At 38.1% G+C, this 27,453-nt stretch overlaps 1 protein-coding gene across 12 annotated transcripts in view; it reads right to left on the bottom strand.

Annotated features, from left to right (window-relative positions):
* The window catches only part of LOC120369909 (ankyrin repeat and KH domain-containing protein 1), a 187,582-nt gene that overhangs the window by 51,042 nt on the left and 109,087 nt on the right, over positions 1–27,453 (bottom strand). For 7 of the 12 annotated variants that reach the window (XM_039483703.1, XM_039483696.1, XM_039483699.1 and 4 more), the window contains exons 11-15: positions 22,850–22,909; positions 17,060–17,147; positions 16,084–16,211; positions 15,710–15,853; positions 14,143–14,245 (exon numbers count right to left, since the gene is read on the bottom strand). In XM_039483703.1, coding sequence (XP_039339637.1) covers positions 14,143–14,245; positions 15,710–15,853; positions 16,084–16,211; positions 17,060–17,147; positions 22,850–22,909 — 523 coding nt within the window. Of the gene's footprint in view, positions 1–14,142; positions 14,246–15,709; positions 15,854–16,083; positions 16,212–17,059; positions 17,148–22,832; positions 22,910–27,453 lie in introns of those variants that run through there. The other 5 variants (XM_039483698.1, XM_039483706.1, XM_039483705.1 and 2 more) reach the window with 2 other exon arrangements.

Raw genomic sequence — 27,453 nt, 5'->3', positions numbered from 1 at the left:
ACCACCACAGGTGCAGCTCTGGTCAATGTTAAGAATTTTAAAATCCCTCTTCAAAACCAATCTAGCAAGAAATAAACACCCTCCTCCTCATCCACACCTCCATGTGTGCTTACAAACAATCACAGCCCTCAAGAAGGCAAGCCTCAGTTTGAGAAACAGCAAAAACTATACACTGCTACCTGATAGTTCCAACTGAGCAGGCTCACAAGAATAAATCTACTAAGTGTTTAGATACCAAATGTAATGTTAATATGAAAAAATTAAAAGGGGAGAAAAGCTTTTAGCTTACTTTATCAGACACCAATTTTCATAGTAATAGTAATTTAATATATTGAACAAATAAAATAGTTGTTTTAATTAAAGAGCTAAAACTTGAAAATTACACACAGGCTAACCTAATTCTCCACCAAAAGTTGGAATTTAAAAAAATACAAATTATAGTGTTAGCCATGACTATTTAAGAATCAAATTACCTGGATCAGAATATAGTTGAAGAAAAACTCAGCTTTACTATACAAATCATAGCTGCATAAAGATATCACATCATTTTAAGAAAACTAGCTGAATTGCTCAGTCATCTGGATTTCATGATGAACACATGTATTTAACATCAACTGTTTTAAGCAAGGCACTTTACCAAATCCAAGGAGAAGTTTTACCTGACATTAAAGCAGAAAGCTAGATACTACGGTGAAAATCAAAAGCAAGCAAAATTCAGAATTAATAATGCTGATTCACACAGAAGTGTATTAAAAGGCTGTACAAAATAAAAAACATATTCAGCACTCTTTTCTGTATTTCTCTTGCTTCTGGAAGCATCAGGCTGAATCCACACCTGTCACCTTTTAGCTTCCCCTGATCCTTGGGTGTAACTGCCCCAGATGTAACTTTGAGCAGCCTAAGGATTGCTCCATATTGCTCTGGCTGCAACAGTCCTATTAGGCACCACCATATGGGGCAAATCATATATAGTGCCCTTGTGCTCTACCCCCACCTCCCCTCCTAGAGTGCGGATGAGGAAGGGGAGAACAGAGCAGGCTACATTGGCTTTAGCCAACCAAGGATTTCCCTAAATCAGGAAGAACCCTCAGCAATTCAAAGTAGCTGGATCAGGGCTAAGGATTGATACCTCTGTGTTTAATAGTAACTCCTCCTTCGCTCAGCTTCTTCTTCATATTGTGAGGACAGTGATCATATTCAGCCCCTTTTTGGCCTATAGTCCAACTCCTTCTGCCCAATTAACTAAAAACCCCTTTATGACTGAAGATTTCTATGCTCTGTCTTGCTTCAGAGCAGGGATTCTGGGAAGTCTTAGGTTACTTGGACAGGCCATTTTCAAGTTATGACACTTAGGAAAAGTCAGTGATTCCCATTTCCCAAATTTTGTGTGTGTGTCAAAAAATTGCTTGACCTACTGAAAGAGCAGCGAAGAGTCTTGTGGCACCTTACAGACTAAGACGTTTTGGAGCATGAGCTTTCGTGGGTGAATACCCACTTTGTCGGATGCATGAGATGTTAGTCTATAAGATGCCACAAGACTCTTTGCTGCTTTTACAGATCCAGACTAACATGGCTACCCCTCTGATACTTGACCTACTGAAGTTTCAGCAAGTTTTATCTATTTATCCCACTGGTATAAGGTCTTAAAAAAATAAAATAAAAGCCCCAGAGTCATGTCACATAGGGAAAATTTACTTTACAGAAGCAAAGCTGCAGTCTAGGCTTCAGCTTAGCAGAACTTCTCAGTACCTACATGCTTTCCCCAGTGGTTCATCTTTGCCTGCCTGTAGGATTAGCCGTTTCAAACAGTACCTTTTTTTTTTTTTTTTTTTAAATACAACTCTAGCTTGCCTATACAATAAATTTTACAATATCAAAAGGGATTCAAATAATGAATATATATGGGGTATATACAGGTTTTTTTTTCTTTATTCTTCTTTGAAGAACTCATTGCGGAAAAAAGGTAGACATTTTTCTTTTTCAGCTAAGAAAATTCCCAGTCAAAGTAGAATTACAGGTCAAATGAAGGGCAAAAATTAAAAAAAAAAAAAAGTGTTCAAACACTGGGCTACACAAGGTCAACCCAGCTACATCACTCAGGGGTGTTAAAAATCAACACCCCTGGGCAATGTAGTTAAGCCAACTTAACCCCCAGTGGAGACAGTGATAGGTCAATGGAAGAATTCTTCCATCAATGAAGCTACTGCCTCTTGAGAGCTGGATTACCTATGCCAATTGGAGAACCTCTCCCATTGGCACAGTTAGTGTCTACACTGAAGTGTTACAGCGGTGCATCTGTAGAGTTTGAAGTGTAAACAAACCCAAACTCTGTGTGCTCAATGCCTCCATTAGCCTGACTATTTGGGAATGGAAATAAATTTTACCCAATTTGAAAAATAAAATGTTTCCTCATTTGAAATCCTCAGTGTTTCCTGACATCTTGGATATATCCCAGCATGCATCATTCTCAGATAGCACAAATCCCAGTAAGCCTCCTACTATCTGATGTTCCACCCATTCTAGGGTTTTGTACTATTACCATCATATTTGAGTGCTTTCCAAATAAAATTGATAGCAACAGCAAATTCCTAGCCCCAATGTTCTATTCTGTTATATTCACTGAATCTGAAGTACCAAGAGAAATTCAAAGAAGTGGAAAATCTTATAAAGAGTTAGAGAAAACTTAATTTGGGCTGGTTAGTGGGGACACTTAGCACAGAAATGTGTTTAACTCAGTTTTTGGTTTTGCACTGCAGTATACCTTTAAGGTTGTGCCGAAGGATCAATTAATTGTAAAATATTTTTAAACTTTGGTACCTTTAAGTTTTATAGATATACTAATCCAAAAGTTATATTTATGGTCACTGAAGATATATTTAAAGTTATTTCTTGTATCGTGATAAAATACATACAGGAATAAGGAAAGAAAATATCAAAATTGTTGTCAGTCATCAATTTTGTCAAATTAGGATGTTACTCTGATGAAGGTTTAATAAATCTAGCCCTGCAAGAATCTTTTTCCTTGAAGTCTCTTGCTGAGACACTAAAAGTATTAGATGCTGAGCTACCCTCTCATAATTCCCAAGATTTTATTGTCCTCTCTGGATTTTTCTAGAAAGGGGGCTCAGACAGCCTCTCCCTGATAGGTAACGCTATCCCCTCAGGAAAGTGAAGTCACAGTTTAACAAAACCAGATCATAAAATCTGGAAACAGTTACGGTTAACATTAATATTAATTTTATCTGCCTACTTGTGGAGAAAACAAGCCTCACATGAAAAGCTTCTAATTCTCCCTTCTAAAAATACATGGATTCTAACAGCATTAGTATAGTCTTGTACAAAGACCTGACCCTTCTGGTTTATATCAGGTATAGGAGGCTCTTTACACCATTGCAGGATGGGCCTTAGAGTCCTTTAAATCTGTGCAAGGAGAATATGGGAAAAACTGATCTGTGGCCTGAATCCAAAGCATCCAGTCTCTAACCATTACAGGGAAGATGAATCCAGCTCACAGTATGCTGTTGGACAGATCTGGGCATTGTATTGTGGACAATGTGTGGACAGTAATGAGATACATATTTTCCACCAGCAATTACGAGAGCATGGAGGTGTTTAGTCATCAGTCTCTAATTAGTGGGTGGGTTCAGTTTTCAGGACATTACAAAACTTTCTCCAGGACAGTAAAGATCAGTGCCTGTAATCTTGTCGATAATAGGAGGGAGTTCAGAGGGAAGAATGAAAATTAGTGTTTGAACTTTAAGTGTGTTTATCAAGACTAAAATTTACATTGTAAATCAAAGTAGTGTTCTTGTTAGTAACTACAATCTTCAAATATTTAAAAATTAGTATCTAAAATTTGTTTTTCTGGGATAATCTAAAATTCACTTCACACTTTAAGAGACCTAACTGCAAAGATCTACAAACTGTATCAGTTGAGTACAGCCATACGTGTTTGCTCCTAACAGCAGAACCCAAATGGTCAAATTTATGATGGATTTCATAGTTCCCAGAATGAAGTTCTATAGGAGGCCACATTCAGTTATACCTGTGACAATGCCATTATTTAAGACTCTGATATCAAATGGAACATTAACACTTCAGTACAGCATCAAATGAAAGGAAAAGATGGCCTGAGGGAGGAAGTCTTCATTCAAAGAAATCACATTTGAAATAAGCAGATTTTCAGATCTCCTTGGTATATAACTATACTCACTGCATCTATACATGCCTAAAATCAAGGTAATGTTACATACTTTGACTCCTGAAATACAGATTCAACAGGGCTTAAACCTCAAATGCCAGGCAATCTAAAATTAAGTCAAACCTTTAAAATTTTCTTTTCCTTTTTAAGATTAATTTTTAACAGACATCAGTGGACATCTGACACGTTGGTACAAAAAAAAGAAAAAAATTCAATTGGTTAATGTCAATTTATTTGGGAAGCTTTAACATGCAGATTTCTATGACAAGAGTGGTTACAATTTTGAACACACTATATATGTTAATTCATGTCTGTAAAAACAAAACCCAAATATCTGTGCAATAGTTTATTCATATCACAAATAATAAAGAACCACTTAAGTACTCAAAGTGCCTTATTTAAGTTGCATTATTGTGTTGTATTGTTTAATTATATGAATAAAATCATTACAATTTTAAAGGTTAGTTAGCACAGTCACTATAATTGGGGTAATTTGTTTGCATTATCCCTTACTTGTAATGTTATCCCGTATTATAAAAACTTGTATTTATATTACTGTAAAACTAAAAAATATAGCATCAGTCATTGTAAGTTATTTTAAAAATATGCATACTAAGAACAGCTGTAATTTGATAAGCGTCCACACTTGTGCATCTGAAATCTGACTTTATAGTCAGACTATGATGCAATATAGATAGTAACATAAGACTGACTTTAGTACTACCAATATAATTTGTAAAGCCAGCACTGCAACATCTACTGCAAAGAGAAAGTTGGGATTTTTTTTTTTTTTTTTAAATCTCATCTCCATAGCAACTGTTTTTGGTTGCTCTTTACAAGACTTGTTTAGCATGGAACTAAGGTTCAGAGCCACTGAAATCCCAGTTGTTGCTAGACAAAAATGTCAATGACTATTAGGTAATCTCAAGTGACATGGGAGAAAGTTGCTCAGTCTACATGCTCAAATAGTAAGAAAGTGGAAGAAAGAAAAGCAACAGAAGAATATTTAAAAACAGGATGCATAATCATTTGCTAGTTTCTTCATTTGCAGCTGGTAACATCATTTGCTCTACACTACTTAGACCTCTCCTCACGATGGTTTTCTCCAGGACCCAGTCCTATCCCACATCCCACTCTTGAACCTATTCTTTGAGAATTCAACTTTGACTACCGCTTGTATGCAGAGGATACCAAAGTCATTGCCTCAGCCCTTGCCTTAACTTTCACCTACTTCAAATCCTGGATCGTATGTTATTTCCCCCAAACTCAATATATCCCAAACTAGAATTCAAACTGATAGAGTACTCCTTACCAACTCTTTATTTCCTTTATTTAAATCTTATTTACTCATATAGGTAACCTGTTTGGTTTTACCCTCAGATCTCCCAGGTATATAAATCTGCCTTACAACTCCAAAGCATTGAACACAATACTCTGACTGTTCTGAAACTCATTTATATCCCTCTCTCCTCTCATTTAGCTTGCAATTCTTTTACAGACTTCCTACATCTCAACACTCCAAACATAAATTGATGCAAAACATGGCTGCTGTCTTCACAGACTTGATTTCCATCAAGAAATTCAGAACAATCTTTCATCCCTATTGTTTCATGCATGGCCGGCTCCAGGCACCAGCTCAGCAAGCAGGTGCTTGGGGAGGCACGTCAGGCTCTTCGGTGGCAATTCGGCAGCGAGTCCCTTGGTCCCTCTCGGAGAGAAGGACCTGCCGCTGAAGAAGAAAGCGGTGCGGTGGAGCTGCCGCCGAAGTTCGCAATAGCAGCTTCCCCCCACCACCACTTGGGGCGGCAAAAACCCTGGAGCCGGCCCTGGTTTCATGCCTGACTGCAATGGCAAATTCCTGGAATTCTGACTTCTGATCTGTATGCCATTCCCTACATTGAGCCCTGGTCTACACTACAAACTTATCTTTGAGTGACAAAGTTATACCGACCTAACTTCCATTATAGACAGCGCTGTGTGGACAGGAGAGCTTCTCTCATTGATATAGCTACTGCCTCTTTGGAGGTGGAGTACCTATGCTGTCAGGAGAAGCTCTCCGGTCAACGTAGGTAGCATCTTCAGTAAGCGCTACAGCAGCGTTGTGTGTTGCAAATGTAGACAAGCCCAGAGAAACCAATTTGTCTCCTTTTACAATGGATGATAGCAGCATAGGGAGAGCTCTGTTTCAAAGTCCAAGCTCTAGAACCATCTCAATTTTTTTGAGAGAGATTTTTGGAATATTAATGACATCTCTAAGATTTGTATTTTTTTACTTACCTAAATAGCAACCTACTGTTTTACAGTAATAGCAGAATCTACAGGGATCCTGGAAACATCTGCAAGTTTAATCACAGTAATATTTACCCCAAAGAAACATCTGACACAGTAAGATTGAAAACAGCCTGCTTTTTCAAATTTTAGTTGGTCAAAAAAATGCTTTAGAGTGTAATGCTTTACTCTTCACCATTGTGTCACAAACATCTTTGAACCAGATACCCGGTTTAAAATACACTGCTCTAGAACAAGAATTTTTGCCTTAGTGCTAAGAGACTGGGTTTCTATTATCTGTCTAACTTTATAAAGATCGGTCATTTTAGAGGGATAGCCTGGGGTTGAAGTGTAATTTCTAGCTCATCTGATCATATTCCAGGTCAGCTCATCTTGGCAGCCTTGTGCAACATCACTTTGCCCTTAAGCAAGTCAGAAGTTAGAAGCCCAACTGCTGAGTCTCAAAAGATTCTGGGATTTTGGTTCCACCCATCCAGTTAACAGCAGTTAAAAACAGATTTCCAAAAACTCTAGCTACTTTTCTACTGACTTACTGAAATCATTGCCTAAATCAGAACTCAACCCAGCATGAATGACAAGATACCCTCTAAGAAATATTTCCTCACTGGATCAGATACCTACTGGACAATGTTTGCATTTATACACTGTCAATCCCTGTACCATCTAGGTCAGTGGTCCCCAACCTTTGTGTGGCCGGTAGCACATTCATGTTTTCAGAAGAGTGTGGCGGGCGCTAACAATTTTTCAATGCTTATTTTGTATTTGTACATTAAATAATACAAAAACCATCATATTTAATATTACATAATATATGAATCCAGAGAGAAGAGAGAAGCCACGAGGACAGAGAACACTGGTGCCCACAGCCTGCAGCCCTGGAGTTCTCTGTTCCCGGCAGGCGTGGGGCCACGGCTTCTCTCAAGCTTAAGCTGCAGCCCTGCGCCTGCCAGGGACTGAGAACACTGGCGCCCGCAGCCTGCAGCCCCGGAGTTCTCTGTCCCCAGCAGGCACGGGGCTGCAGTTTGTCTCCCCTGCTGGGCACTAGGCGGGCCCTGCGCCTGCTGGGAACAGAGAACACCACGCTCGCAGCCTGAGTTCTATGTCCCCGTCAGGTGCGGGGCTGCGGCTTCTCTCTCCTACTGGGCACTAGGCGGGCGCACATAAATGCTGCGGTGGGCACCACGTTGGGGACCACTGATCTAGACACTCAATATTAACTAGAACATAATTACAGAAGGATAAAGAGTCAGATTCAGTCCATTTCTCAGCATGACCAGACTTCAGAGGGCATAAAACTATAGTTTATTACACCTCTACCTCGATATAACGCTGTCCCAGGAGCCAAAATATCTTACCATATTATAGGTGAAACCGTGTTATATTGAACTTGCTTTGATCCGCCGGAGTGCACAGCCCCTCCTTCTCCCGAGCACTGCTTTACTGTGTTATAGCTGAATTTGTGTTCTATCGGGTCTCGTTATATTGGGGTAGAGGTGTATTTTAAAAAATTATTTAATGGCTTCTTCACAGAATAGCCTCTAATATCCTTCCTCTGATTTTGTGAGATTTAAAAATCTAGTCTGATTCAAAGTTTCCAAGGTTTAGGGTTGGATTTTCATATGCACTCAGCACTTGCCGGATTCTGTGCCCATTGACTTCAGTGATAAAACTGTGACTGACTTCAAAACAAACAGGTTGGGCAAAACTGAGCACTCATGAAAATCCCACATAATGCTGAGGTTCAGTTTATTAAGGAACTCAGCTCAAAGTCATAGTGATAATGGAACTGGACCAATTACACTTGTATCAAAAATATACAGTACAGATTACTCAGCTACATGGACCCCTATGGCAAATTTTCAGAAAAACAGTGACCAGAAAAATGGTTAAGAGCCTACACAATTTTTCCACATAGAGCTCCTAACTAATACACTACTCTCACCTATATCCTTGATCCCTTACCACGGAGGAAGACAACTGTCAAACATTTTATCCCAGTTAGTTGTGTATTTTGATGGGCTTATCTTTCACTCTTCGTTATTACACCAGTGAGACCCCCACAGAATGCATACTAGTAATTTACCAATTACACAGATGTAATAGAATTGACTACAGAATTTAAATTACAATGTAGTTTTGCTTATAAATATATAAAAACGTGTCTGTCTCCTTCTTTGTTTCTTTACTCTGATTATTTTCCTAAATTAATTCTTTTAATTATAAACCTGGAAACTATAGGTTCTACTCTGTACATTAGTAACAAGTATGTGTGTTTTCTTTTGGCAACCAAAGATTAGCTGGGCACAAAAAAAATAGATATTTTTCTAACTCACTTTTAAAGTGTTAAAGCTGAAAAATTCTGATCAACATGTATTTAAAGCCTAATGGAAGGTCCTTTAAGGTGGCAGTCAGACAATATTTTGCCTACCAAATATATTACTTCTTCAGATGCCTATGTGAACTAAACAGGCTAGATCCCTGCCAGCTTGTTTTAATACGTGAGGTACTCTGGACCTATGACTAGTATGCACAGAGTGGATGGGACAAGGGTGAATATCTAGTTTATGTGGTTGGTGGGGTCTCAAACAAAAAGGCAATTGAGGTAAGAAGAGTGGTATTTCTAGCATCTATGGAGTGTAAATAAAAGTGTAAGTTGTTGCCTCTGCTGGTATTGAGAATTGGGATGAATGATTATGGAATACATGTAAAATGTAAGTTGACAAAATGGTGGTCTCCACTACACTGGGATTGTGGGATGGACTGGATAGATCTCTGTGCAGTGTAAAAGAGGAGATACTAGTGTAACTCTACTGCAATGGGAGAATAAATCAGAGGAGATTCTGGCTGTGAAGGCCTGCATACAGGGTTGGATGGTTAGCACAGTATGAGGATAAGAGGCTTATAAAGAACTCTTGATGATTTACAGTGCATGGATATAAAGATGTCTCTGGGGAAGAAAAGCAGATAGTGGTCAAAGTACAGCTATATATGTAGCTTCAGCTCAATTTCCTGACTTTCAAAAACTGTGCATCTGCTAGTGGCATGTAGCTTCAGGAAGAGAGAATATACATTGGTATAGCTGTTTGTAGCATTCCTCTAATTTAATACAGAAACATTGGTGGAAGACTACTTGTCTTATACAGCATTCTGCTGTCCCCCTCCTATACTCACTCATCAAGAGCATATGAGAACCCAGTGAAAGTTGCTAAACCATTTCCCATCTCAAAAAACAATAGAAGAATAGTGATAAAACATTGATCAGTCTGGATATTCTCAGTTAAATTTGTCAATACTAATATTAGTTAATTTATAAGTGCAATAATTCCAAACTACATATTTATAAAGTGGAACTTTTACTTAGCAAAAGCCTACACAGTTGCCAATTCAAAATTCAAAAATATAATTTCACATTTATTCATAACTTTTAAAAACACTGTTTAGTACTAGAGTGAAATGAAATATTTTCATTTTTTTAAAGCTAAGAAATTTGCTTTTCCAAGGACTACCTATACATATTCTTGGTGTATCGTTTTAAAAAATTCATAATTTACATTTTTAAATTAAAATTTGAAAATATATAAAGGGTGATATTCAGTGACTATAATCCATGGAAAATTAACTTGGCATATTTTTGTTCTATGAATAATATTTAGAGTGCAAAAAAGAATTTAAAGGTCCCTTTCTTAAACATTAGGTTGCATTTACAAATTAACTGTAAAAGAATAATGATCAATTGACAGCTTTATATCTTTTTCTAAACTTTGCTATGATTTTTTTGAACTATAGCATTGTCTGACAGCTTTTTATAAAGTGGCAATAATTTAACTTTAAATTAACTTTTTTTTGCAAGTGGGAAGAGAGGAAAATGCCTTTGTTTTTTAAAAAAAAAATCTACATCTAAGTGTGCACTCAAAACAGTTAGGTGCATATATTGTGAGGCTGATAATTATATCTGCTGGGGACTGACAACTGGTGCAGCCAAACATGTGCCAAACAGTACATGTATAATAAGAACAACAGGTTACATTTGCAGGGGAAATGAATGGAAAGTTCTCTGGGCTAAAACAGAATGTCTAGTAGACTTAATGCTGACACCATGTCAGGAAAACAGTTTATTAAAAAGGTACTAAAACTACTGTTAAAGACTATTAGAAGATCCCCCATTAGGTCAGCCTGGCCAAATTTTATCTGCCTCCTTACTGCAGGACAGTATTTTTTGATGAGGGAAGAAACTAGTTACTTTTTCCATCAAGGTCAGAATTAGAGCCGATTTCATCAGCCAGGTAAACACTTTCATGACAGTTTTGCAAGACTAGTCCAGAGGGCAGCATAACAAGTCACTACAATTCTGCATCATCACAACATGCATAGCCTGCCATTCATTGTGTAACAGATCCATGACCACCTAGGATTTCACAGTCATCACTGCACCACACACCATGGCCAGTGAGTACTTAAGCTGATGCATGGATACAGTGTGGGTCCTTTAACTCCAGATGTACAGTCCCCACCACTTTAGCTAAAGGAAAACGTCCTCTGGTTGTGTCAGTATTGCTTATTACCACTATGCAGTTCTCATTCCATACTGTTGAGGACAGCGGCAGACATCAGTGTACTACAGCTCACAAAAACTCTTGTACTTCAACATTTTAAATGGCTCCTTTGCACCAGGAATTATAAATTGCAATTTAAGTTTTATGTGGGTAAAATAGATGAGTAATAGACATGCAAAGAGACTAAAAGTAGTAATATGTAATTTCTCCCAAATTCTTTGATTTCTAATGCTTTCTTCAAACTAAATAAAAATGATTGTCTTTCAGCCCAACACCACCTATAAAAATTCAGTCCCAAGTATTTCCTCTTCAAAACTTAAAAGGGATGAAATTGGGGCTTATAACTAATTTTTGACCATGACCTTTATTAGTTTTCTCAAAAACTGATCTAAATATTTCTAATGCACCTATCACCATATCTGTTAAAAACTATAGTAGATACTCCTCTGAAGACTGTGGACACTTCTTTTATTCCACTTGATTATTCTTTACATTCTTGCTCATCAAGTTTCTACCCTGACATAGCTTACTTATCTGAAAATTTTCCATTTCCTTTTTGCCAGTTCACTTTTTTTCACCTGTGTTAATTTTCTCCTAAATAGTGCTGTTATAATTAAATTATTTTGACAAATATCAAATTGTACAATGGTTACTACATGTTAAACCTTACTCTTCGCCTACATCTCTAACCTGGTAATCTGCCATTGAGATCTAAACCAACTGCTTTTTAAAGTCCTAGTAAGAGTCCACTTCAAGACTAAAAGACAGTGAATAATTTGATTTCACTAGTTCAACATTTAATTTGCTAACTCCTCATTATGAAAAGTGTTGCTATTATATTTGCTGCAAAAGTTTAATACACTGATTCGAAAAAATGGGTAGACCTGGAGTTGGTAGATATACAAATGAGAAAAATCACACGCCTCTCATTTTGAAGTAGTTGGTTTAGAGTTTGTGTAAACCTTGTTAGAGATCTGGTCAAAGCTTTTTGGATAAAAAAGTATTTTCCTATTGCAAGTGAATGCTGTGACCTAAAAGCTTGACCAAGTCACTACATTTTTATTTACCGGAATAATGTGTATGCCTCTGATTGTACCCTTTACTACAAATGCACTGCCTACCCCCCAGCAAAAGAATCCACAAAAAAAATAATTTAAATGTAACATTAATGTTACATAGTCTGTCAAAAGTTAGGAACTTAAATGTTATAGATTAATACACAACTCTTACTCTACCCTGCTATACAAGAGCTAAATACTGTCTATATGCAGGATAGACTATTTATATGACCATATACCAGTTATTTAACACAAAACATTTTTTCCTACAGCCTTAGATACACTTAAGAGGTTACACATGCTACCTTAAAGTATATTTTCTCCTCAAAGATATTATGTACTTTAGTTTAATCAGAACCTATGAAGTATTTCTCTAAAAATTGCATGTTTTCTTTTGGGGACCAATACACTTTGAACAGCAATCCCAGCAACATGCTGCTGCTCAGTGAAATACTTGAGATGCATTGACAATATGCTTCTCCTCCCCCGGCCTCCACTATGTTTTGTATAAGCATAACTAATTTTTATTTTCTCATGTGACCTATTCTCAAATTGCATCCAAATTTTGTTTATAAAGCTTGTGCAGAGAAGTGAAGCCTATATAGTACTGCTCTGAATCAGTATATCAATGTACTTAATTTCTCAGATAATTAAAATGAAACCAAACTCTCCATCAGATGCAAAAGTCTGTTTCCATATGCCAGTTAAGAGGATTGGTGATGTTTTTAGAGAAATATTTATCACTGAAATACCACTGATCATTAATATTTAATTTAGCTGTAAATTTATCTATGCCAGTATATACTTATAGACTCAGACACCATAAATAGTAAGGATAATGCCTCCTAGCTCTTATACTGTGCTTTTCATCATCAGATCTCAAAGTGCTTTAAAAAGGAGGTCTCTATTTTACAGATGGTGAAACTGAGTCACAGAGAGGGGACATGATCTGCCCAAAGTCACCCAACATGCCAGTGGCAAAGCTGGGAAGAAAACCCAGGTCTCCTAAATCCCAATCTGGTCTCAATCCACTAGGCCAGATCTGCTATACATATGTCTAAAGTAGTAGGAAAAAAACACTATGATAAGTTGTATTTGAGAAATAATGTTATGTAAAGATAATCAATACATATCACATTTGCACAGAATGGAGAATTAGGGTTGCATATTCAATCTTAGTTTTCACATTTTTACTCTAGTCAGTTTCCTGTGTTACGGAGCTCCTTCCTGCACTCAAAAATTAAACAAGACTAATGCCTAGTCAATATGATTCCCATCTACTGCAACCTTAACATTCCTATTTTGATATTTTAAAATCCTTTCCCAAACTCCCCAAAAAAACACCTTTAGAGCTATTAGGCCTGAAGAACCTCCATCTGGAGCTCTCCACAAGAGATGCTTTTCTCTCACTGAACTAGCTTAACAGAAACAAAGATCTCAATGCAGAATCCATTTCCAAAAGGATGACCCATGAAATTTGCCATTTAGCTATTGAAAATACCATTTTCTTTGTGAAAATGAGTTTAGCCTTGCTTCTAATGAAAACCCTGACATAACCGTAACTTAAACTGGGCAAGATCAGGAATCTCCTACAAGTAGCTTTGCAGTTAATTGTTTTGGCAATACATAACTCATGTCACTAGTTTAAAAAGAAAATGGGCTGATGCAATGAGTATATGGAGAAGAATTACAACTAATTTAGAATGATCAGTGTACAGTACTTAGTCTTTGTTAAGTCGCACCCACACTAATAAACTGTTCAAATAGAAATTCGATAATTGATCATTTTCTTCAAGTAATTTTTTCAATAAGCATGATCAGTAACTAATGTTAATGTTCTATATTACACAATGAAATAAGTATGAATTACACATTACAGAGAACAGTGCGCTCCCGGTAGAACTACACCTGTATTACAAGTGTTTAAGGGTTGATGAAGTGAGGACTGACCTATACATTAGTTTCAGAAGTACTATAATAAAGCTTTCCCCAATCCTGAAAGGTGCTAAAACAAGATACTTTCAAGTGGCTACATACTGACCTTTCTGTACTCCCAAGAGTGGAGGAGAATTCTCTTGAGGAGCTCTATCAGGTTCCTGGGGAGGTACAACCATGGCAAGTGCATGCATTGGTACACGTGGAACCTAAAAATCAACTCAGAAAGAACTTGTCTCAGTTTTAGTTTTCAGTGGATAAGAGTTTCATAACTTAATCCAGAAGCACATTTCTGTTTGCATACATTCCCTTCCACTCAGCTGCTAACTGTGCACTGCATGTTATCCCTTAACATACCAACTTCCAAAAGTAACATGTTTCATCTTTAATATACTAACTGCAAAGTTAACCATACTCTTCCCCTCTTCTACCTCCAAAGTGGTTAAGAACATTTACTTGTTTTTATACTATCCAATATCTCATACCCAGAAAGATGGGAAATAAACTGCCTCATGAGTTGGGGCGTCTCAGGGATTCTGAGGTGTATAAAGGCCCCAGTAGCCACAAAAAAAGCTTAGGAAATTAGGCACGTAGGTAATTTGTATCCAGTACAAGCCCACAGATCAGAATTTTATTAGTTACCTCCTTTTCAAATCATATGCAGGAAAAGGGGCATGTGAAAAACAGTAAGGAACTGCTACACAATACTTCCAATTGGAGTTGTAATTCTTCACTTGTTAGTCCAAAGTAGTACTTTACTGGCCTATTAGATCCTGCCAGCCAAACACTGTTGGGAAAGTGTTTTTTTAAAATAGAAGCTATCAAATTTTATAAAAAGTGACCACCTCCACTTAATGAGAGCCATTACTGAGGGCAGACATTGCTCAGTGAAACTTCATCACACACTGTACTTGTATATGTAGTAACCAGTGCAGTCATAGCACTTGGGTGGTTTTCTTCAAATAAAAACTCTTGCATTTTAAACTACTTCATGTTAAACTTGCCAGTTTTTGGAAGTACTTAGAACACAGTATTAGCCTAGACATCATATATGCAGCTTTTTAAACTCTGAATATAACTGCATTTTATCTGCATCTTTTATTTTCCTAACTGTATTCTATCAACTAATTCTTGGTTCTCTTTGTAGGCTGGGGTTTTCCAAAGATTCTTAGGGAGTTTGGTGGCCAACTCCCACTGAAAATCTAGTTCCTTTGGGCCACTTTGAAAATCCCAGGTACATGCAATAAGCTGCCTTTCACTTTACACAAGATACCAATACTTAAGGAAAACAAGCATCAGTGTTTCCATCGCATCATCACATGGCTTTAGGAGTGCTGAGGCAAGAGGGTAAAGGCTGAGTAACTTCAATCAAGTGCAACAGTCGCCTAGAAATGCTGTATCTGGCCTGGCTTATTAGGGAACAGAAATTATTAAAAGTAAGATGGACAATATACATGTGTATTTTTCAGGAACTCCTAAGTAAACAAAGCTTCATTCGTGTCCCCCTTTTGGTAAGAGTTTCTAAATATGTAACGTAGAAAAATCAATGTCACTGATCTTTATTTTACTTCCACTAAACTTTGTTTCCATTTATTAAATGTTAAAAAAAATTTACTAGAAAGTTTTATTTTCTGTTGTGGAAATGTATGTTTAATTATACTTTTATGTCTTACCTGAGACTGATCCTGAGAAGGTGGTGTGAGCTGAGACATGTCTGCAGTAGGAACTGACAGAACATTGTTTGGGTAATCCAGTAAGTAAGAAACAACATTTGTATGTCCACCCTTTGCAGCTTCAATGAGCATTGTTGAGCCATCCTGGGGTAAGAGTTTGGAGACAGAAAATGCAACAGTAAGGGGAGTTCTTCTAGCCTCTGTGCTATATAAAAATGAAGAGATTTTTCTGTGAAATTAAGTTTAAAATTGTCCAGCCTTCCCTTTTAATCAAAGTCAACTCTGCAGTACTTTAGTTTCAAGTTATGTATAAGGATAAGCAATTATGAAAGGTGAGTATATTAGAATCACAATGAGTAATTTAAATTGAATACCTTAAGTCGATGAGTAGGGTCTGCACCATGAGCCAGGAGGAGCTCAACAACCGCAAGGTGGCCCCCCGCACATGCCAATGACACCACTGTGTGGTCATTATTAGCAGTAGCCCTATTAACATTGGCACCTATGAAGAAAACAGCTTATGCAGAATTAGCAGGAATTTCTTCATGTTTAAATTCTAAACAACAAGCCTGGTGTATTTTCTGATTTTGAGGGTGTATTATAGAATTTCAGATCTAGGATGCAAGTTAGTTGCAATAAAAATCAGAATGAGGATAACAATGGCAAAGACATTTCAGAAGTAAAAATAGGATGATTTCTGAGGTAAACTGAGTTTCATAAAAAGATGAACAGTCATACTACAATGCAAGTGAGCTAGCGTGACCAGATGTCCCGATTTTTTAGGGACAGTCCCGCTATTTGGGGCTTTTTCTTATATAGGCTCCTATTACCCCTCACCCCCTGTCCCAATTTTTCATACTTGCTGTCTGGTCACCCTAAAGTGAGCAAAGGGAGGGGTATTCACACACTTAAAATAACTGTTAGAAGATTTATTTTTATATTCTAAGGAAGAATCACAATCCTTTCATAGTAAGGGGCTATTTATTTATTTTTTAAACCAGGAGTACTCCTGGGCAAGAGTTGACTGCAAAACATTTTTAGAATAAAATGCTAGAAATACTATCTAACAATGTACTGACTGACATTTTTGCCTTACTAATCTGCACAATTCAGTGGAAAATATTTTCGATAAAGTATTTCTGTACTCAGAAGTGAGCAGTCACCTGTATAATATGAGTTAACTGAAATTAAAATCATCTCGCCACAAATGAGCACTTACCACATAACCCGTAAACCTAATACATGACATAAGGAAAATTTCTATTTAGTAGGTATTAAAGCCATAACACAAAAGTTTAATAGAACTGTTAAGTGACATTTCAGACACTGAAGTTGGTACTAATATTTTACCTTTGCTAATAAGAAACTGTACAGTGCATAAATGACCAGCTCTTGCAGCCTTCATTAGGGGTGTCCTTCCACCTTCAGATTCATGCTCCTGTTATAAAAAGGTGTATTAAAAAAAAAAGTGTTATAAATACTGGCAAAACATATCAACCAAGAGTGTTAGTGGCTGAAATTTTCACCATAGGGATTTACATTGATCTATTAATTTTAATGAATATTCTGTATAAATCCCCACCAGTGTATTTTCAGCTAATTTCTCAAAAAGGTCCCAATGAATCTACTTGGTTAGTGAATTACATTGGAAAAGATCACTAAGACCACATCACCACCCTCACAATTTCATAGATCTCACTGGAAAGTTTCCTGACTTCTAGCTTCGTTCAGTTTCATTACCTCTAAACAAATCATTTGCATCAAATTTTCTCCAATACACACTGTTCAAAAGGCTGCCATTTCTCAGCAAAAGAGCACTGAGAACACAATCATATGGTGATACAAGAATGGAGAATAGCCAACATCTGAATCTTCTGAATTGTAACATGTTGAAATGGGATTATCACCCACAAATCAGACAAAACTCAATTATATGCAACAAAAATTGCATCAAATAGCCTTATGAGCCATAATGAGAGGGTAACTAGTCTCTGAAAAGAAGAATTAGAGAACATGGAGTTGAAAAGACGATAGAGGAACAATCTGAAGGTCAATGGTGAGATTCTCTTCAGAGCCATCAGACGCTGTCTCCAAAAACTGAAGTTTAACATGAGCAGCCCAAGTTAAAGCATGAGTGACATGAAAGATTTTGGAAAAGAGACACTGTAGATTCTCAGAAAACTGACAAGAGAGGTGAATGTGGAAGTTAGTAATCAACCCTTTCTACCCTTGAGATAACACAAGCCATGTGGGAAAAGAACCAGCCAGTTACACAGGAATGACTGATACCACAAAGAGTGCTGGCAAGTGATGGGGACCCACCCCACACCACAAGGGGATTAAGTGTCCTGTCCATGAGCATGTGTACATCTGCCCTTCAAAATAAAACTCAGTAATGCATTAGGAACTTTATTTAAACAGTTTATAGGGAAATAATCTCTAATTCACTGTTTAACTTCATTATTCTCTGAATATCTGATAGTGGAGATGATTAAAAACAGTAGGAGTACCTCCCCTTTCTTGTTTTAGATTGAGAAGGCTTAATGCTGGATTTATTAGAGTTGTATCCAACCCTACCCATTTCCTTCAATTGACCGAAAATCCTGTACATCCCCATTGCTAGGTTGCAGGTGTCTAGTGAAAGTTAACCATTTGGTTATGCATTTGAGAAGGGGAATCTTTAGTGATGGCAAATCCAAACCTGTTGAGAAGTTTGGTGGTCCAAGTCAGTCATGTGCTATTATGAAGAATCTAAAAAACTGAGCTTGTCTCCTCTCACCACTTGAAAAAGGGCAAAAGCGGTCTGGCACAGATTTTTCTTATGAGACACAATAGTTTTATTGTACATTGTTTTAAGATGCATGTTTGTTCTCTGTGCACTGTGTCTTGATCCTCTAACTTATTTCGCATGACACTATTGCTACATACATATAATCCATGCGCAATACTATGCAGCAAGAGAGGAAGCCGTAGAGATTTGATCCTCAAGTCCGAAAACACCTGAACTCCCTGAGTCAATTTATAAACAGATTTACTCAGTCCTTTATTATTCAGACAGACACTGAGTTCCACAGAGTTTATTGTGGAAGGCTCTTTTTCATGAGACCTTAACAATCAAAGTAATGTGTGCTCTGCATGCATATGCAAGGACCAATAGTATATTCTTTAAAATTTGGGGTTGCCCCGGTGCTTTGACCTCAATTTTTCCCTCCTGCGACTGTTATGCAATTAGCAGCTGCCCCTCCATTCCACATGCGGAACTCATTTGATCTGTACTGTGTGAAGATATTTTAAAATGCACTCTGGGATGCAATGCACTATGTATTAAAATACAAACAACTTCAATATATGAGCAGAAACCATGTTGTCCAAACTCAATTCCTGATGCAAGGTTTCAAAATCCCCATACTACGAGAATCAAAGAACTCGGAAATAAGTAAACCGGGTTAATTGGAATTTTCTAAATCTAAAACAGTGCAAGTTTGTGTCCTGTAGTATGTTTAAGTGTCTTGTTTTGTTTTAGATGGCTAGCAATAGACTATTAGTACTTTGCTTGGGAGTCTAAGAGATCTCACTGCTGGGGAAACTTCTTGATGTCCATGGTAAGTTTTCCTTTACTTAAATTTCATGCAGTTATTCTATATATACTGGTTTGATTAATCCCCACCTCCTCAAGCAATCGAATCCTGATCCTCCGTGGTGTTTACAAACGTCAAATACTTGCAGCACCAAACACACACATACCTTCCATCTGGTCAAACTATTCATTTTATCTATTGTATTTCTTCAGTAGCCACTCCTTACTCATTTCGGTCGCTCCTCCTATCTGACTCCACTTTGACAACATCTTTTCTATTTTATTTTTTTAACTTAATTTAATGCAGTTATAAGATGCCAGCCATCTGTAGAAACTTCAGTCCTCTATTTAGCCACAGCAAAGGTATAGCAGCAGCAGAAGCATTGCCCACATGGTCCCCAATATATGGGTCAAGCCAGAACTGAGAATGGTCACCTCCAGGGGAGAGAAGGCAGTCTACATTCTATGCTCATTCAGTCCCTAGTCTTACTTCTGAGACTGCCAAATGTGTGTGTGTGATTGCTGTGGTTTGTGATAGATACCCATCCAGAAATGGAAGAGCTCTGTGTAGAGCTCAAAAGTCTGTCTCTCACCAACAGAAGTTGGTCCAATAAAAGATATTACCTCATGCACCATGATTCACTAATATCCTGGCACAAACACAGCTACAACGCTGCATTCTTTCTGGAGTAACAGACATGGGCTATCAGGGAGCTTACATAAACTATAACAGTTTCAATAACAATAGCCTGTTTATTTTGATACAAGGTTTCAAATATTGAAGCCCTAACTGCCTAAAGAATGAATCCTAACTTCAAAGGGAGGTGAATTTGTGTAGGTTACAAATAACTATCAGATAGCAACTCCAATATGTAATTACTCCCACTGGACAAATCCATACTTTGGTGAGTAAAGAGAAAGGGGGATGCAATCATAAGTGTCTTATCGAAATCTTAAGCAACATACAATGGAGTAAAACAAATGGGTAAAAATCACAAAAATATCCTACTGGAAAAGCAAAACAGGTATTTTTTTTAAATGACAAAAGTAACAAGAATTCAAACAGAACAAAATAGCATGACAAGATACAGAGCATGGTGAGAACCCTAGCCTCATATGTGCTAGAAATAACTGACCTACATGAGTTTTATCCCACAAAACTAGCTCAAAGGATGTAAAAAAGCCCTCATGAAATTGATTGTAACACAAAGCATTTACAATAGTTTTTCCATCTTGAGGCGTCCCAGTGATGAATACAAGACAAAATAATGCCAAAGATGACACTCCTCAAGAGAATCTTCTCAGAAAGGCGTTGCAGAATTGCCAGTGCAGCATCTAGACAGCGCACATTGATGCTTGGTAAATTTGCAGTGAGACTCCTGTAGCTGGATTTATAGATTTCAAACTGCAACACCTGCTTTCATTACCAATGTCTATTAACAGAACAGGCTTTAACATGACCAGACAAAACTAAAGAGAAATTATGAGTTATTTTTCTCTAAATTCTCAACCAACTTTTGTCAAGAGAAGTTATACATCTGAATTAGTCAGAAAATCCATCTTATACAATTCATTTTAATATTTATGGAGCAAGGAGCCATGGGGATAGACATGATGGTAGATGAAAATATTAACCCAAGACAGAAGCCAAATAGCATCTCTGGAAGGAATTTTGGGTGCACATTCAAAAATCACCTCATTACTTTATAATCTGTCGTAGAAAGGATCAGTAATGAGCAGCTGAAACACACAGCTTCTACAAGTAAAGCTACTGCCACAGACAGTCTCTGAAAAATGCAAGGTCCTAAGAATCAGTTTAGAACAGGGCAGGGATGTGAGGGCGTTTTTTTTTTTAATTTTATTTTTATTTTATTTTTTATCAGCACATTGCTCCACTATGGGCTGGGATGTTAAGTATTATCAAACCATTTTACTGGTGACTGAGCTGTCATTTTGTACTTCATAAAAGCCAACATTGCATTTTATGTGAACTCTATAGGAAGTGATCTACTGACTAACAAAACCTTGTCTACACCAGATACTACTTAGAGTTATCTAGATATAGGTTGAGAAACTGTAGTGTATTAGCAGTAAACTCCAAGGACTTGGCAACAATAGGCCCAATATTTATTATTGTTGCTGATATCATCCTTATCCTTGATACTTCATCCTCAGGTTCTTACGCGAGAGGTTTTATATCAAGTATCTAACAGGGCCAATATAAATTCCAAACCAAGACTTTGCGATTTCAATAATTCAGTAAAATAATTTTGTTAGCCTTCTGAAAAAGATACCCTTGACTAGCCAATCATTAAATTAACGAAACACATCCACATTTAGACTGTAGCTATGTTATAACAGATTACAACACCAGAAGGGTCCAATGTGATAAACTAGTCTGATCTCCCGTGTAACACACACCATGACTTCCTTGAATTAATTCCTGTTTGAACTAGAACATTTATTTAGAAAAACAGCCAATTTTAATTCAAAAATTGCTTGATAAATTACCTTCACTTAAAAATTCGCACACTGATTTAACTTTCAGCCATTTGATCCTATTATATCTTTGCTAGACTAAAGAGGTCATTATCAAATTTTTGTTCCCCATGTAGGTACTTATAGACTGATCAAATCACCCTTTCACCTCTTCTTTATTAAGCTGAATAGAACATAGTCCATCACTATAAGACATTCTCTTGGCTCTTATTTTAACACTCTCCAATTTAATTATTCCTGGATAAATATGAAACAAATATTCTCTCAAGAGCTCTAGTGGACTGCTGTGTTCAAACTTCAAAGAGATATCCATCATTAGACATATTACTAAACATGTTCATTACAAGATTTTGATTTTATTCTGGATCTGATAAGGAATGGAACCAGATCTCTCTCAAATTCTTTTGTAACAAGACGTTTTGATTTATGAGGGTTCTAATTCCCCTGAAAATGCTAAAAACTCAAGTCCTCTGAGGGCAAATATTTTACTGCACTGTTCTGAAGAATTTCTAAGTAAAACTATTTTGAATGTTTTCTTGCTCTTTCCCCCAACCCCCGCTGAAAAATTGAGTTTTTTTTATTAATTTTGTTCCTCTTTTTATAATATTCTCAAGACTAAACTATGACTATAAGACTCAAAGTTATAAAAGAGTCAGTAACATGTCCTCTACAGACAAATTTCATGAGGTGGATACAAACACAGATTAAAACTCAAATGGATTTCTGGTTAAGAGAACTGAAGATTATGAGACCCTATAGAGATATAGTGATCCTATTATTTGTAAAGAGTTTATTGTAGCCACTATTTGTGAAAAGCTGGTTTAATAAGATGACCCTTTCCTATACAGGGAGGGAGTAGGGTAGTAATTAAGAAAGAAAGGGATTAGAAATCAAGCCAAAGGACTGCAGAGAAAGAAACCAAAAAAGTAGAGCAATGATGGAGATTTAATATGCTACATAGCAAGTCTTTGCACCTCTGATGAAATCTAGATGCCGTAAGCCATGCTTGCTGTGAACATCTATTTTTGAGGTTTTAGCTTACAAGCATCAAAGGCCAACCTCACCTGATGCTTGGCCGTCTCTATGCCCTCCAAAATAGTCTTCTTTAAGTCCTCCTGCTTGTCCTGCGGAAGGAAAAAGAAGAACTCACGGATCTTATTCTACAAATAAAATTAATACTTGGCCGTGAAGACCTGGTGATTACAATTTCAGTTGGTCAGCATCATCAGCTGAATTAGCCTGAGGAGGACAAAACTAGTCTTTAAACCAAGCAATGCAATTCTTCACCATCATAGCCTCAACCTAAGCCACCCAGACTCATGTGGCTAGTCAAAGTTACACACGATATCCACTGGTGCAAATTACCAGATGCTTTCTTGGTCACACCCAGTCACCACATATTCTGACCTAGCACAGCCAAAAATATGACTGCAGTAATTCCGTTTCAGTGTTTTGAGCGCACTCTTATAGTTCTTTTGTTACAGAGACAACATGAACATTCTTACTAATAACCTTGGATCCTCTATCATCTTCCCCAGATAGTCTAGAACCAGCATATTAAAAAAAAACAAAAACCACGATTACTTTTCAGTCCCTCACACTGAAAGCAACATATTAATCTCCCTCACTGTATAATGCAAAGCCCTACTTACAACCTACACAATGTTAGCAAGAACTCAGGTTGACATATATACAAAGGTTAAGTGTGCAGTGTGATGTATCTAAGGAAAACATAAGGTTGATATTTAGGGGAGGAGGGGGAAATAGCTCAGTGGTTTGAGCATTGGCCTGCTAAACCCAGGGTTGAGAGTTCAATCCTTGAGGGGGCCATTTGGGGATTGGTCCTGCTTTGAGCAGGGGGTTGGACTAGATGATCTCTTGAGGTCCCTTCCAACCCTAATAATCTATGATTTACTTTATGGTGTGAGGGAAATTAATGTGTAGTATGTTTTCTTATCAATTGGAAGCAAAAAGAATTTTCCTGTGATGGTGCAGAACCTGTCAGTGAAAATTGTGTAAGCACTAGGGTATGATTAAGAGGTGTCCCGTAGCTTGGCATTTCCTTACCCTGTAGGGTCTGAGTTGAGTTGCTATCAGTTAACCAATCCTACTCCCTTTTAAACATGGTGTTTATAGAATTTCCTAGGTTTTTAAATGCAAGTATACCATGGTTTGGAGGAAGCATGGGTGTTTGAGATGAAAAGGAAGAATGGATTTTTTGCTACTGTATATGTGGGGGGCTCTTGCAGGTCTCTCTTTACCCTCCTGAACTGCAGCACAAAAGTGCCCACATTCCAGGGGATCCTCCCTAGTGCTGCACCTGTTCCCCTGGGCCAGCCGCAGCTCTATAGAACAGTGTAGTCTCTGCTGAAGGCGCAGAACTACACAGGCTACAGAGACCACAGCAATGCAGCTTGTATCTTCTCCCCAGAAATCTTGGCTGCTGCTCCCTAACTCTCCTTACTAAATCATAAAGAATACGGGCCAGCATCTTCCCTGAGGGCAACCTATGACTTCAGTCCCATTGGAAATGAGTCAAGAGGCTGGCTCTCAAATGTACTGCATTTCAGCTAAATCAAGATCTCAGTTTAGGAGGAGAAGAGATCTCCAACAAAATTCACTTTTAGCTTAGAGGAAGGTAAACTGAGTTAGGAGCCAGGAGATAAAAATCTCATTTGGCACTCACTATTGTTTGTATTTTTGTAATTTTCAGTCCTTAATTTTGAACCAGCAGGCCTCACACCCACCTCTCAGGAAATACACAATCAAGCTGTGACACTGAGTACTACCTTTCCCAGACTTGAAGGAGCAGCTTTGCGTAAAGTCAGAAGCTTGCCTCTCTCACCAACAGAAATTGGTACAATAAAAGATTATCTTACCCACCTTGTCTTGCTAATATCCTGGGACCAACATGGCTACAATACTGCAAGCAACAATGGAGATATTCAATTCTGCCATTTGAAATGGAAACTCCACAACATGAAGAAAGGAAGCAAAACAGTTTCTTCCTGAGCAAATGCAAGAAACAAAACATCTCCAGAGGACTCACCATCTATAACCCTCTAACCACTACATACAACTCCAAATATGCTGAGCAGCTCTGTAGGACTCCAAAAAAGTGAGGAACCATCTCCTGCAACTCTCATACGCCACAAGAGACCACCTCAAACAAGAAATCATCACATACTCCCACACATAGATGGGGAGGAGGGGCGAAATCAGGAAACCTACCTGTAGATCATGCAAGAAACCAAAAATAGCTATTACAAAAATCTGATGACACCCATCCAATACAAAAGCAAAGTGGAACCAATTGCAACAACTTCACAAGCCACAGACCACCACACCTCTGGGAGAAACCATGGCACCAGGACCCATCACATGGACATCCCATGACAACCCAACATCAATTAAAACTACCTGTAACCAGAGCCAAATTAACTGTACTCTCCAAGGGACTGAACTTCTACCCCATCACAGAACCTATCATTATACTAATATGTGGAGAACTAGAATTCTTTCACTGATTCCACCTCAAAGAATTCTTTCACAACAATATCACCCAGAACTACCACCTCCCCACCAACAGTCATAAGAAAAAAGAATAATCTGACAACACCCCACCACAGACAAAACCACAAACTTGATTACACTGATTGACTAAAATCCCTAATCACATCCACCATACACTCCCACCACCAGTGCTGAGAGGTCAGCTATACAGTCTCTGAAATCCAACCACCAGATAGCAATTAAATCAGCAGACAATGGGGATGCCATAACAGTCCTCAACTGTGATGACTATGTTAACAAAGCCTACAACTCTTTGACACCACCAAAGAACTCAGAGACAACCCAGGAATCTAAGGATATCAAATCCTTTCCTGTTCAACTCCAAGAGAAACTAACAACCTTGTCCCCCACAAACTTTCTATATGCTTCCCAAGATACACAAACAAGGGAATCCATGAGACCCATCATATCTAACCATGGCACTCTTAATGAAGCAATATCAGGACTTATAGAAACCGTCCTCCAGCACACAACCAGCTTCCTCTAGAAACTCTAAACATTAACAACCTTCCTCAGAACACCATCCTTGCCACCATGGATGTCACCTCCCTATATACTAACATCTCTCACTGCTGCCTAGCGTGGATATCTACAAGACAATGGACAACACTCACATATCCATCTCAAACACATTGCCAAACTCATGCATTTTATCCTCACCTATAACAATTTTATATTCAACCAACATCTTGTCCAAACAAAGAGAACAGCCATGGGTACCACAATGGCTCCCCAGCATGCCAACCTCTCTTCATGGGCTACCTTGAGGAAGAATTCATGGACAAATGCACCACAAAACCAATGCTATCCCTGAAATACATCAATGATGTTTTTATCTTCTGGACAGATGAGCTAAACTTCCTTATAGATTTTCACCACAACTCCAACCACCATTACCCATCCGTTCATTCAGCTCTCTCGAGAGCACGCCCATATCAGCATCAAACTTCCTGGACACCACGATCAGCTTCAACAGTGGAACTTTAGAGATAGCTATGTACAAGAAACCCAGAGATCACCACACTTGCTTTCACAGATCCAGTAGCCACCCCAAACACCAAAAAATTAGTTTTATGCAGCCAAGCACTCTGATACCACGGAATATGCACAAAGGAGAAAGTCCAGGATACACAGCTTACCACACTTAAAACACCAGGGCATTCCACCAGAGAAGTAGATTGCAGCATGGAACAGGCCACTCAAATACCTCAGTGTACCTGCTTCAATATGGAAAAAGCCCTCCAACCACAGCCCCCTAGTTGTCACGTATCACCCCACATTGGATCCCATACAGTGTATCATTAAGCAATTAAAACCAATACTCGACGCAGACCACATACTGAAAAATCTTTCAAGCCACCTCTTTTGGCCTTCAAACTTCTCCAGCTTCATCAGAAGCAGCAGCAAGCTCCCCAAAAATCAGGCCATACCATCTCAAAGCAGCACCAAATCCCATTGTAACAGATGCAAAATCTGCAGAAGTATCTCTCCTGCTACGACAACCAATATCGTGCCACAACACAGCTTTCAAGATCCATGGGTCCTACACATACCTATCACAACATGTGGTGTACTTCACCCAATGCACTAAGAGTACATATCTATGCTGGAATAAAAGACTGTGGCAAGGCAACGGTTGGCATGGGTGAGCTCTCAGGCTTGCGGGGCTAAAAACTGCTGTACAGACATTTGGGCTTGGCCTGGCGCCCAGGCTCTGGAGCCCTCCCTGCTTGTGGGGTCCCAGAGCCTGGTCACCTACACAGCAATTTTACAGCTCTGCAAGCCCAAGTCAGCTGACATGGGCCAGCCATGGGTGTTTACTTGCTGTGTAGATGTACTCTTTATTCCCCAATAACAATTATGTGGGTGAAACAGGACAATCACCATGAACTCTCACAAAAAAATAAAAGACAATTACATCATATTACCTGTGGGTGAGTACTTTTCACAAAGCGATCACTCCTTATCTGACCTCTCAATCTGACCTCTCAATCAGCCTCAAAGGAAACCTGCACACCTTCAAAACACAAGCCTGGGAGCTTGCTATACACTAAAGATCATGGACTTACAGACACTGGATTTGTGGCTTATTACA

The sequence above is a fragment of the Mauremys reevesii genome, linkage group 8 (genome assembly GCF_016161935.1).
Source record: "Mauremys reevesii isolate NIE-2019 linkage group 8, ASM1616193v1, whole genome shotgun sequence".
NCBI classification, from domain to species: Eukaryota; Metazoa; Chordata; order Testudines; family Geoemydidae; genus Mauremys; species Mauremys reevesii.
This window is presented reverse-complemented; position numbering and strand designations above follow the sequence as displayed.